Raw genomic sequence first — 13,332 nt, forward strand, 5'->3', positions numbered from 1 at the left:
TTTAATGGGTTTTATGATTTTGTAAACTATAGAGGCTTATATTTAGGCTAGAAAATATAGTATCAGTCCTAATGAACTTTACTAAGGTACATAATTTTTAAACAAGTATGTCTTGGATGCTTACTGAGTTTCAGTTACTAGGCTAAGCAATGGGGTTATAGAAACACACACACACACACACACACACACTCTCCGTCCTCCCTCACTGAAGTGAGTGAGTCAGTGCAGAATGCAGACAAGTTAAATAGGCAAATAGAATACAATGTGTGCTCAGTCATGTCTGACTCTGTGGCCCCATGAACTGTAGCTTGCCTGGCTCCTCTGTCCAGGGAATTTTTCCAGGCAAGAATAGTGGAGTGTGTTGCCACTTCCTCCTCCAGGGGATCTTCCCCATCCAGGGATCCAACCCTCCTCTCTTGCCTCTCCTGCATTGGCAAGAGGATTCTTTACCAGTAGCGCCACCTGGAAAGTGTGATAGAGCTGTAATAGGGAAACACAGAAAAGGGATGTACAGGAAGATTTCCAGGGGGAAAAAAGCATCTTCTTTGAGACCAGACGAATGAGTAGGAATCAGTTCCAATCAGTTTCAGAAGATTGTTCCAGGCAGAAGAAACAGTAAGTACAAGGCAGCAGAGGAAAGGTGGCTGGGTGTGGTGGGGAAGCTGAAAGAAATGCGGGGCTGGGGAGCAGAGAGTGAGGTCGAAAAGCACTGAAGATACGATGGAGAGAAGTATGCAGGACCCAGATGCTGAAGGGTCCAGAGAGCCTCAGTATGGTTTGGGGCTTTGAGCGTTTAAAGCAGCGTGGTGGTTTGATCAGATTTGCTCTCTGCAAAGATCACTTTGAGAGCTCCGTCGAGAATGATTTGGAGGGAAGCAGGAGTGCCCTCAGGGAACCAGTTGGGTCAGTGTAGACATCCGGGATGGACGTCGCTAATGGTCGAGAAATGGGACTGCGAAGCTCAAGAAAGGGGGGGAACTTGAGAGATCCTGTGTTAAGGGGGTATAATTTATAGGAGTTGGCAATGGAATGGATGTGACGTGTGAGGGAGGAATCAGACATGACTGCCAGGTTTCAGGAGTCGTTCACTGAGACTGGTAACAAAGGAGGCAGAGTTGTGGGAGGAAGAGAAGATGGCATAAGGAATACTGATATTTAAAAAACAGGAAGATTAAGAAGGTGAAGGACCCCCAGTTTGGGCCGAGCGGGGTTCGTTGTTCTGGGCACCCAGCCTCCTCCGCCTTTTCCTCCGCCTCTTCCTCTGTCTCAACGCCCACGCGGCCAGCTGGACCTGTGACCAAGAGGAGGGAGACCCCTCTCTGCTCACAGCCTGAGCTCTGCGCATGCCCAGTGGGTGCCGTGCTCCGAGCCTGCGCAGTCGGGGAAATTCGGACCCTAGGGATGCCCGCCTGCACTTCGCCTGCAGACCTGCGGCGTCCACAGCGCTACCTTCCCGCGCGGCCAGCTGCCGCTCACTCCCGCCCCTTCCGTGTTTTGGTCGCGCACGGGTTCCGTCAGTCGCAGAGGCGATTGGCTGTTAGAGGGATTCGAGAGCGACGATTGGCTATCATTGGCCGTCACTCAAGCGCCCTCCCGGAGATGGTGCGAGGTGGGAGGGGAGCTGGAGAGACCTGGGAGCTGACTGACGGGAGGTAAGCAGGGGATGCCGGGCGGCATCGGTTTGTGCTTTGGGCCGGCTGCTGAAGCCAGGCACTTTTCCGGTCGCTTCGGCGAGGCGCTCTCTTGCTGCTCGGCCACGCTGTTCTGCCTGGCGCCTGCAGCGCCCCCAGCCCACAACCCCGACTTGGTTTCCAGTCTGGGGCTTCGTTGCAGCTGAAGCACAATCGTCGCCACGCCTTAGGGGGAAGCCAGCAGGGCTGAGGGGGAGATTTCCCTACCGAATGGCCTCCTTCCTTGTCTCCGAATTCTACCTGTGCTCCAGGGGCCCGGTCCCCACCGCTAAGGGCAACCTTTCCTGCTTCGCCTGCCGCCGCGGTTTCTCCCTGTCCAGCTCCCCTCACCGGGCCCTTTGTTTTGGTCGTTGTTTAAACACGTCAGAATCATCTCTTCAGCCAAATTGTGAGTCCTTAGAAGGTTCCGTACCTTGGTCCCTCTTTTCTTTAATACCATTCAGGGTTCATTCTCGGTGCATTGCGTTGCGATTTATACTCAAGTATTTGCTCGTTGCTTCTTACTATGATTCCCTATGAAAGGAAGGGTTAGGAATACTTCGGGTTTTCCTTTTGTTGATCTTTTTGTACCATTCGTGCTTGGATCATCTAATTCTTAGAAGCAAGGATACGAAGAGCCAACACTTGTTGAGTTAGGCTAAGCATTTTAGTATCCATTATGTGTTTTAATCCAGAAATCATTTCAGTGAAACAGGCATGATTATTCTCGTGCTAATAATACATGGGAAACCCGGGTTTAAGTAACTTGCCTAAGATCACAGGGCTAGTAAATGTTTGGAGCTTTCTAATCATTATCAGTCAGAATCCCTCATCCACTGCTGTGATATTAATATCCTGTTTTACCTTTAAGGAAACAGGTTCAGAGAAGCTAGGTGATTTGTCCAAAAGTAAAATAATGTTATAAATTTACTTGAACATTAAAAGAGCTCATAGTAGGTGTGTGCTGACTCTGCAGTTAGAACTGAAGAGAACACAGACCAGGCTTTCTAGGAGCTCACAGCTTATTGGAGGAAACTTACAAAATAGCTACTGGATAAAGCATGCTTTGGGTATTGTGTATGACGTCTTTGGTGAGGAGGGAATCAAACATAAAAAGGTAAGACAGGCAGATGGAGGAGGAGAATGGAGCCATGCTCCCTAGCTTTGAATTCTGTCTCCATCACTTCCTAGCTTTGTGATCTTGGGTAAGTTACTTAACCTATCTGAGCCATTTCCTCATCTGTAAAGTGGGATAATCAGGCTGCCTACTTCAATAGGATTGTTGTACTAATGAGTTTTTATAAATATAAGACACTTAGAACAGTGGTTGGCATATGCTTCTGTGCATGCTTAGTCATGTCTGACTCTGCGACCCCATGGACTGTAGCTCTCCAGGCTCCTCTGTCCATGGAATTTTCCAGGCAAGAATACTGGAGTGGATTGCCATTTCCTTTTCCAGGGGATCTTCCCAACTCGGAGATCAAACCTGCATCTCCTGCACTGGTAGATGGATTTTGTACCCCTGAGCCACCAGAGAAGCCCTAGGTTTTTATACCCTCTGTGCTGCTATGTGCTGTGCTTACTTGCTTAGTCATGTTCAATTCTTTGAGACCCCGTGGACTGTAACCTACCAGGCTCCTCTGTCTGTGGAATTTTCCAGGCAAGAATACTGGAATAGGTTGCCATTTCCTTAAGGCTTCTTTAAAAAGGGGTTTCTGGTACTTCCCTTGTTGTCCAGTGGTTAAGACTCCATGCTTCCAAGGCAGGGGTTGCCGATTTGGTCCCTGGTCAGAGAACTAAGATCCCACATGCCATGAGGTGTGGACAAAAAGGGGGGAGGGGTTCCTTTGGTAACCAGTTAGATATAGTAGGTTCTTATACTTGTAAGTATGAAAGATTTTATGCATTTTGTATTTTCTGGGGTCTTCTCCTTTCATTGTGTAATAAAGTTCTTTTTCAGAGTTTCCACCTCTTTCTGGAAGGCCAGAGGGAGCAATACCCCACTCCCTTCCTGGGTACCACAGTGAGAGTTGGTGAGAATCCTCAAGGAGGTGATGCTCAGGGGACAGAGTCAGGGCCTCTTAGTGTCTTTTCTTCCCCCAGAGATTTTTGTTTGCAGTGTCACCTGTCATTCTGTGTTTTGTTTTAATGAAGGAAACTATCCTTTTATTGTTCCTCAGACTCTGTTTCTGGAGGCCCCATCACAACTGGGCTTCTGAGTTAAAGGGCAGATTTCTAGGCCTAACCCCAGCCTTCCCAAATCTGAATCTCTAGGGCAGGAGCTGGAAATCTCTGCATTTGTGTGCATATTAAAGGTTGAGAACCTTTTTTTTTTAATTCAGCTTTCTTCAATGAATGTTTATCACCCGCCTAAGTGTGCCTAACACTGTGTACACCCAGTATAAACTGGACAGACAACTGCCTCTTATGTGAAATAGAATTGACATTTTTGTTCAGAGGATATTAAGGCAGTGGCAAAGTAAAGCACCAGATAGGTTAGGCAAAAGGAGTATGCGTGGCATTTCATAAGTCTGATGGAGTACTTACAATGTGATCCAGTGAGAAATAAGGAGCTTCTAGGCTCATCTGTGTGCATAGGAAAAATGTAGACTTTGGAGTCAGCCTGACCTGACCCTACCACTGGTGTGTGATCTTGAGCAAACCAGTTAACCTCTCCAGGCCTTATGCCCTTATCTATGAATGAAATTAAAAACAGTACTTCCCTTATAGGATGGTGTTGGTAATTAGATGACACAATGTGCTTAGTAGGTGCTTGGTGTATAGCAGATTAAAAGCAGAAGGGTTTGTTATCCCCATTCTGAAGATAAGGGTGTTCAGGAATAGAAGGGTTAAGCTTACTTGGCCAAGGTCACACAACTAAGTAGGTGGTGGACAGAGTCGTCTGAGTCTGAGCTCTGGGTCATTTTTCAAAGCCGTCTTTTTGAACCTGAGCATTGTTCTGCCTCCTGTAGGAGTAATTCCTTCTTGATGGGTTGCTCTGAAGCGCCTTGAAAAAGTGTCTGTTAAAGTTCTTAGCTCAGAGCCTGGCACACACTCAATAATGTCAGTTTGTATTCTCCATTCCCAAGAACACCAGACGGCTTCCAGGGGTTTGAAGAACTGCTACTCTGTCCTTACTGAGAAAGCACAGCATTTCTCACGGGTCACTGAAAAATATCTCTTGGCTCTAGGCTGGCTGGCTGTCCCGTGTTAACCCCCAGCAGCACTTGGGTGGAATCCTTACAGGTGTCGATTTCTTCCTCCTCTAGGGTGAAGGCCATGCCGCCTCCTGGGAAAGTTCCCCGAAAGGAGAACCTGGGGCTGCAGTGTGAGTGGGGGTCCTGTTCCTTTGTGTGCTCGGCCATGGAGGAGTTCTGCCAGCACGTCACTCAGCACCTGCAGCAGCACCTGCAGGGCTCCGGGGAGGAAGAAGAGGAAGAGGAGGACCTGCTTGGTAAGGAAGCAGGACACAGGAAGGGGAAAGAGCTCAAGGGATGGTGGAAAATCTTCCTCTCTTTGCCACAGATCATATTGTACAAGCTGTTGACAGTCTGCTTTTTTCACTCTCTGGCAGTGTTTTTATTTATTTAGTTTTTACTGTGACCACTAGTTAGAAATGCATTTTGTGTCACAACCCTGTATACAGAAGTTAAGAAATACTAAAAACAATCCTTGCCTTGATTAAATTATTTCTGAATTGTTCTATTTTATTCTCTTTAATTAAAAAGAAATTGTGATTTGCAATCCCCTAAATTGATTTCACTACCCACTAATGGGTCACAGCACAGTTTGAAAAAAACTTTTCTATAGAAGTCTCTACAGATAGAGACTGCTCTCCTTCCCCACCTCAAATTGCGTTTGAATCTAGTGACTGTAACCTATAACTAATAGCTTCAAAAGTCAAGTAATATTTATACAGAAGGGAAATTAGATGATTACTATATTTTTAAAAGTACCTACTTTTCAAAACAAGTAAACCTCTGTAGAGCATTGAAAATTTGGTGCTTAGAGAGATAGGAAGTAGACTGGGATAGCTGATAGGCCTTCCTAGAGAAGGCTGATCTTGGGCAGAATATGGGGGAAAGGAAAAACCTATGGTTTGACAGGAAGGAGTGGGAGGCATCCCAGGTTCCTCAGGGAAGAGCAGAAACTCCAAGCCACAGTAGCAAATGCCAGCCACACCTGCTGTGTCTGAGTCAGTGGCACTGGGCTGTGCACACACTGTCTCCCTGCCTGGACCACGCTTCCTCTCCACCTGGTTGCAGTTTTCTATTTATGCATGTGATTATTTTGATGTGTTTTTCTTCCTGACTGAAAGCTGTGCAAGGGCAAGGACTGGGACTCTTTTTGTACTCGTTGTTCTATTCCCAGTTCCTGGCACACAATTGGTAGTCACTAAATGCTAGCATTTGCTAAATGAACTCCTGGTATACCAGGTCACCCTAGCCTGGTCCCTTGCTGCTAAGTGGAAGGAGTGCTTTGGGAAGTTATCAGTCACTTCCTTCTAAACTCCTTTTTGCAGAGGAAGAATTCTCCTGCTTGTGGCGGGAGTGTGGCTTCTGTTCTCCGGACAATTCTGCTGATCTCATCCGCCATGTCTATTTCCACTGCTACCACACCAAGCTGAAACAGTGGGGACTGCAGGCCCTGCAGAGCCAGGCTGACCTCAGCCCCTGCATCCTGGACTTCCAGAGCCGCAACCTCATCCCTGACATTCCCGACCACTTCCTGTGTCTGTGGGAGCACTGTGAGGTCAGCAGACAGCCAGGAGTAGGGATGGAGAGGGTTGGGGATCTCAACTCAAGACTTGCTTAATCCTTTCTGGGATATGCTATATTCTTGAAGTTTCTGCTAATAGCCTTTCTTCATTTCTGGGTAGCCCCTTGCTCAAACTTTCCTATCCCCACCAATTAATTTGGGAGAGAACCAAGAAGCCCCCCTCAGGACACCTGGGAGTAGGAGTCCCTCCACCCATCCTCAGTCCTTACCCTAAGTTGCTTGTGGCACAGAACTCCTTTGACAATCCCGAGTGGTTCTACCGGCACGTGGAAGCGCACAGCCTGTGTTGTGAATACCAAGTAGTTGGCAAGGACAACAATGTGGTGCTCTGTGGCTGGAAAGGTAGGGCCACTCCTTAATTTCTGGCTTCTAAAGAAACTTTGGGATTGCTACGGGACCAGGGCAGCTAGGGGTAGGACCAGTCCTGCAGGGCAGGGTTGGCTGCTGACTGAAGAGACTTGGGGGTACCAGACCCTATTCTGGGGGTTTGTGGCTGGACCTGACCAGGCCTTCCTTCCCAGGCTGTACCTGCACCTTCAAGGACCGCTTTAAGCTTCGAGAGCACCTCCGCAGCCATACCCAGGAGAAGGTGGTGGCCTGTCCCACCTGTGGGGGCATGTTCGCCAACAACACCAAGTTCTTAGATCATATCCGTCGCCAGTCCTCGTTGGATCGTAAGCGATTGAAAAAGAAGGGGCATAGGTGCAGGCTGTCCTACTAGGGGTGGTGGCTGGGGGCACATTCTCAGGAGAAGGGGCCCCTGAAGGTATCTGCAGCTTAGCCATATCTATCTTGAGGGCTCAGTCACCGGCACAGTCTCTGCTGATGGGGACTCGTTAGACGTTGTTCACTCCATGCTTACTGTGTGCCACAGCTCTTATCTCAGTGAATCCTCGCAGCAGCCCTATAAGGTACGCTGCTTATCCCCCGTTTTTGCAGATGAGAAAACTGAGGCTCAGGTTAAATCACTTACCTGAGATCACGCTGCTAATAAGTGGGCAAGTCAGAATTCTAATTCAGGTTCTCCACTCCAAGTCCCATGCTCTTTCCATGATACTAGGTCCACCCATAGTTCCCCAAGCTCCCCTCTTCTTAGGTGGTTTCCCTCTGCCTGGGGGGGCTCCCCTCTCCCAGCATGCTCTCCTCCTCTCTGCCACCCCCGTGCCCCACCTGTCTTCTGCCTGACCCACTGCAGAGCAGCACTTCCAGTGCTCTCACTGTTCCAAGAGATTTGCCACAGAGCGGCTTTTGCGGGACCACATGCGTAACCATGGTGAGTAGCCGGCCGTCCCCTCCTCCTGGCCTGCCCTCCAGGCTTCCGCCAGCTTCCCAGTCACAGCCTCTCTGCTCCTCAGTGAACCACTACAAGTGCCCTCTGTGTGACATGACCTGCCCACTGCCATCCTCCCTCCGAAACCACATGCGCTTTCGCCACAGCGAGGCCCGTCCCTTTAAATGTGACTGTTGCGACTACAGGTAAGAGGAAACAGGATGGGAAATCACAAAACTTGGGTTCCAGGATCCCCCATGCTTTCTGATCCCTCCTGACCTTTCTTGGCAGCTGCAAGAATCTGATCGACCTCCGGAAGCACCTAGATACCCATAGCAAGGAGCCAGCCTACAGCTGCGATTTTGAGAACTGCACCTTCAGTGCCCGGTCGCTTTACTCTATCAAGTCGCATTACCGAAAAGTGCATGAAGTGAGTGGGGCTGATGGTAGGGAGGGGCCGGCAGAAGTGTGGGGGGTGCCTGGGGAGGGGGGAAGCTGGCCTCACTCTCCCCTCCCCACCAGGGAGACTCTGAGCCAAGGTACAGATGCCACGTGTGTGACAAATGCTTCACAAGGGGCAACAACCTCACTGTGCACCTTCGCAAGAAGCACCAGTTCAAGTGGCCCTCAGGGCACCCCCGCTTTCGGTATGTCTTCCAACCTCCCCCCACCAAGATTTCTGCAGTTTTTCTTCATACTTTTCAGCAATTTAAAAACCTTGAATTTGATGGTGCTCTGATGTCCACTCTCTCCATTTAGGCTCAAGCAACCTCCAAAATATTGGTGGGACAAAGAGTATTTATCTAATTTTTGAATCCAGGGAACAATACCAAACCTAATAAATGATCCCAAAAGCCCTGCAACCAGAACCAGAGCCCAGAGTGTGAACCCAAGGGTCCTAATCAGTAGCTTCATGGCCTTCTCATAAACCCTTTGACAGCCCTGCTGTCCAACACAGACAGTTCCTCTCTCTTCCCTCCGCTCCCTTTCCTATTTTTTAAAAAAAATATTTATTTTTTGACTGCATCGGGTCTTAGTTGCAGCACACATGATCTTCATTGCAGCCCTACTGTGAAGGCTTCTAGAGAGAAGTGCAGGCTTCTGTCTAATTGCGACGTATGAGTTCTCTAGTTGAGGCACATGGGCTTAGTTGCCCTGTGGCATATGGGATCTTGGTTCCCCCACCAGGGATTGAAGCCCCATCCCCTGCATTGGAAGGTATGTTTTTAACCACTGGACCACCAGAGAAGTCCCTCCCTTTCCTTTCTGAGTAATGAGCCTTCTTGCCTTTTCTTCTAAATATTATACAATAAAGACTTTTTTTTTTGTCTTTAACACCCATCACTTAGAATCCCAGGGCTTCTTCCTTCCCTCCTGTTGTCCCTTACCTCGCCAGTCTCCAGACTGTCTGCTCCCCGTCCACGCCGTGCCCTCCGCCCCTGCTTGCTATACCCTCCATGCTCCTCCACCAGGTACAAGGAGCATGAGGATGGCTACATGCGGCTGCAGCTGGTTCGCTATGAGAGTGTAGAGCTGACCCAGCAACTGCTGCGGCAGCCACAAGAGGGATCGGGCCTGGGAGCATCTCTGAATGAGAGCAGCCTGCAGGACATCATTCTGGAAACAGTGCCTGGAGAGCCAGGACCCCAGGAGGAAGCCGAAGAGGAAGGTGGGGGCAGTGAGGGCACAGCCCTCCCGGCCTCTCAGGACACGTCCAGCCCTATCATCCACGTGGTGAACCAGACCAATGCCCAGGGCGAGCGGGAGGTCGTCTATTACGTGCTGTTCGAAGCCCCGGGAGAGCCCCCACCCGCCTCTGAGCCCCCTGTGGGGGGCGTTATAGGAGAGCTTCAGGGAGCTGCTGAGGAACCAGAAGTCCGGATGGTGTGAAGGCTGCAGGCCCCGACCCTTGCTACCTCCAGGCCCTGGAGTCTGAGCCGGGCTGGTGGCAGCGCCCCTAGTGGGCAGCCCTTGTCAGTGGATGCCTTTAGGAGTGATGCTGAGAGCAGCATGGTCCACTCTGGAGCTGGCTTGCGTCACTTGGCAGGCTGAGGGACATCCTTTTTCTGCCAGTCCACATTCTTTGGTGATCCTGAAGAGTTTTGATTCTTTGGGGGGGGGGGGGGGGGCGCCCTGGTTGTGTGTGTGTTCCTGTAGAGGGGGCTAGTGTCAGGCTTAAAACCCTAATCCCCTAGACATGCTAAAACAGGGATGAAAATCCATGGTCAACTCACATCCATTCCTATCTGTAGGGGTCCTTGGGCCCTGGGATGCCAAGTAACTGATCCCTCCAAGGGCCCTTTCCTCAAAACCAGCCAAGGCATTTCCCTCTGAATGGTTCCTCTTATAGCCCCAAGGACTTTCATGGTTATCCTCAGGGATGGGATTGGAGGCACTGAGTTTGTGCATAACAGTTGTTTTTGGTAATAAAAGAAACATGTGGGCTGTTACTCATTTCTTCTTCCTTATGTTTGGTGGTATTAACTAGGTAATGAGATACTGCTGCCCAGAAGTGGAGCAGAATAATTAGGCTTGTTTACCTTTTAGTGACTGGGGTTTGTTTTGTTCTTAACTGTCCTCTTGTTCCCTGCCTCCCTCCCCCTCACCCCACCTTTGGTGGGTGGGAAACTTCTCCATTTCCTCTCGGAACATCTACCACCTCCATAGAGGTCCCAGGCATAGGCCAGCAGTGGGCAGTAGAACACTCTGGAATGGACGAGTGGAGCTCACCAGGGAGACGGAGCACCTGACCACGACCATACTCAGTGCTGGTTAGAGCCCAGTGCTTCTGGGGTAGGGGTTCTACAGAGGCAGCTCTGGGGGTGGGGTGGGAGTGGATGTGAAAGGCCCTAGGGAAGAACAGGTACTTGGAGTCCCAGAACCAAGTTAGAAAGGTATGTGCCTGAAGGTGTGTTTTCCTGAAGAAAAGGGTCTGTTTCTTCAGTAGATTCTGAAAGGGGTTGGAAGCCTTCAAAATAGGAACCGTTTTTTTAGGCCTGTCTAGTCAGATCTTAGCACTCTGTATCCCTCTTAGAGTCTCTGCCACTCTCAAGAGATCAAGGAGCTCTTCTGGGTACGGCATCTAGAGGCATTCAGGATGGTGCAGCATCTGACGTACCGTCATAGGCTGTCCTACAATACAACCTCTAACAAAACCAAGCTGTCCCGAACCCCTGGTAATAGAATTGTTTATGTTTGTACCAAGAAGGTTGGGAAAGCACCAGAATCCGTATGTGGTGTGTGCCCAGGCCGACTTAGAGGCGTTCGTGCTGTGAGACTAAAGTTCTCATGAGGTTGTCTAAAACGAAGAAACACGTCAGCCAGGCCTGTGGTGGTTCCATGTGTGCTGAATGTGTCCGGGACAGGATCAAGCACGCTTTCCTCATTGAAGAGCAGAAGATCGTTGTGAAAGTATTGAAAGCACAAGCACAGAGTCAGAAAGCTAAATAAAAAATGAACCATTTTTGAGTAAAAAATAAAAAAGAGATCAAGGAAATACTCTCAGGGGTCTTAGATGGGCAGGAAGCTATCCCCCCTCCCTTCAAAAATTAAATGTAATTCTTACTACAAAAACCTACTTTTTTGTGTGCCTGTTGGTGAAAGAATTCAGAAAGAAAAGTCAGTTAATTCCATCAGCCATTTACTGAGTTCCTCCTATAGTTCAGGCACTGTGACGGGTGCTAAGGATACAAAGATGGATAAACGCAGGCAGGACCTGCCCTGGAGTGACTTGGAGTCCAGAGGTGAGGAAAGACCTAAATGAGTGGCCGGTCAGGGTTCACTGAGGAGACTCAAAGAAGGAGCTGACAATATTACTTGGGCAAGGGCTCAGGAAGGGCTTCGGCAAAGAAAACGAATAGAGCTACCATCTACAAAGGGGTGGCAGGTTATTCCAGGCAGAAGATACTAGGTCTGGAATTTAAAGAGGGACTTTGTGGTCTTAAGCACTGAAGGCCATAGGTTATAGAGAGAGAAGACTGGGAAAGAATGCAAAGCCACCCAGAAGGACTGCATCAAGATTTAGAATGGTGATTCTGGCCATGATGGGGAATGAGAGAGCAGGCCGACAAGTTAAGGGGTTGCTGCAGGAATTCAGGGAGACATCCTGAGGGCTTTAAGGTCAAGTCAGTGTAGCTGTTCCTTTGCCTTTGCAAGAGCCACTTCAAGAAACACCAATGTGTTCACCATATACAAAAATAAACTCAAAATGGGTTAAAGACCTAAATGTAAGACCAGAAACTATAAAACTCCTACAGGAAAACAGAACACTCTGACATCAATTATAGCAACGTATTTTTGGATCTGTCTCCTAAAGTATGGGGAACAAAAATAAACAAAGGGGACCCAATTTTTAAAAGCTTCTGCGTAGAAAAGGAAACTGTAAACAAAATAAAAAGACAACCTACAGAGGGAGAGAAAATATTTGCAAATGATACTCAAAGAGTATCCAAAATATATAAAGCAACTCCTGCAACTCAACATCAAAAGGAAAAAATTAGAAATTGGGCAGAACTGAATAGATATTTTTCCAAAGAGGACATGCAGATAACTGTTAGGGAAATTAAAATGGAGGAAGTCTTGTTCAGGTTTCAAAGACAAGAAAGCAGAGCAGGCCTCTGACCTTGCTTATGACCTGCCTTGACACTGCCTTGACTACATGCCTGCTTGTGAATGTACTAATTGGTACCAGTAAGGTCATGACACGATAGATAAGATAGAGATTGAGTCTTGAAATTGAGTCCTGAGAATCTAGCCAATTCCTCAGGACCTAAAAAATTTCATCATTCACAAGATAAATAGCTTTGTAGAAAGGTCAAAAAACTAGAGCTGCATTTTTGCTTGTAAACATGATGATGCCAGTTTGAAGCTTGGGATTACAACAGGGAGTCCTCAAAACTGCAATTTGAAGTCTTGCCCGTGAGTGGATGCACTACCTGGGACCTTTTCTCCGTTGGGACTCCAGATTGCTGTTACATAGGGCATCCCAGTGCTGTTTGAATCTGGATGTTAGTCAGTCCAGTTCAGTGATGTATGTGCTGTTACTCCCCTCTACTGTTTCTATTTCTCTTTTCTTTTAATGATTGTATGTTGAAAGTAAGTTAGATACTTCTCTGTTAAATATTAAAATTGTTTATTTGTGTATAATGAGTGGTTTCTTTTGTTAAGGAATCCTTCGAACCTGAAATGAAACTTAAAACTTTCAGCAAAACAATAGCCAATAGGCATATGATAAGATGCTCAACATTGCTAATCATCAGAGAAATACAAATCAAAACCACAATGAGATATCATCTCACACCTATCAGAAAGGCTATAATCAAAAAAGAACACAAATAACATGTTGGTGAGGATGTGGAGAAACAGTTCACTGTTGGTGGGAATGTAAATCAGTGCAGCCACTGTGGAAAGCAGTATGGAGGTTTCTCAAAAAACTAAAAGTAGACCCACCATACCATCCAGCATTTCTACCTGAGTGTGTATCCGGAAAAAAAACAAAAACACGAATTCAAAAAAAATACATGCACCCTAATGTTCGTAGCAGCACTATTTCCCATTGCCAATATATGGAAACAACCTAAATGTCCATCAATAGATGAATGAATAAAGATGATG

At 47.9% G+C, this 13,332-nt stretch overlaps 1 protein-coding gene and 1 pseudogene across 3 annotated transcripts; both read left to right on the top strand.

The window, feature by feature from the left end:
* The first annotated feature begins 437 nt into the window (after positions 1-437).
* Positions 438-10,169, top strand: LOC122693261 (histone H4 transcription factor). Of its 3 annotated transcripts, none has more exons than XM_043900814.1 (10): positions 438-615; positions 4,940-5,124; positions 6,193-6,422; positions 6,680-6,791; positions 6,971-7,123; positions 7,645-7,722; positions 7,805-7,925; positions 8,011-8,149; positions 8,242-8,366; positions 9,192-10,169. In XM_043900814.1, the coding sequence occupies exons 1-10, from the start codon at positions 560-562 to the stop codon at positions 9,607-9,609; spliced, it is 1,617 nt and encodes a 538-aa protein (XP_043756749.1). In that variant the 5' UTR covers positions 438-559; the 3' UTR covers positions 9,610-10,169. The 3 variants fall into 3 exon arrangements, with proteins under 3 accessions (XP_043756749.1, XP_043756741.1, XP_043756757.1); XM_043900806.1 differs by lacking the exon at positions 438-615 and adding an exon at positions 1,508-1,652; XM_043900822.1 differs by lacking the exon at positions 438-615 and adding an exon at positions 1,670-2,079.
* Positions 10,170-10,310: 141 nt separating this feature from the next.
* LOC122693285 lies at positions 10,311-11,195 on the top strand (annotated as a pseudogene).
* The last annotated feature ends 2,137 nt before the right edge of the window (positions 11,196-13,332 follow it).

The sequence above is a fragment of the Cervus elaphus genome, chromosome 1, assembly GCF_910594005.1.
Source record: "Cervus elaphus chromosome 1, mCerEla1.1, whole genome shotgun sequence".
In the NCBI taxonomy this organism is placed as follows: Eukaryota; Metazoa; Chordata; class Mammalia; order Artiodactyla; family Cervidae; genus Cervus; species Cervus elaphus.

What these genes read in the sequence shown, in the direction of transcription:
- LOC122693261 (XM_043900814.1), top strand. Translation starts at nt 560, where the DNA reads ATGAGTAGGAATCAGTTCCAATCAGTTTCAGAAGATTGTTCCAGGCAG. An exon ending in GGAAGAGGAGGACCTGCTTG is followed by an intron (nt 5,125 to 6,192) that starts GTAAGGAAGCAG and finishes TCCTTTTTGCAG; the next exon opens with AGGAAGAATTCTCCTGCTTG. An exon ending in TCAGGGCACCCCCGCTTTCG is followed by an intron (nt 8,367 to 9,191) that starts GTATGTCTTCCA and finishes CTCCTCCACCAG; the next exon opens with GTACAAGGAGCATGAGGATG.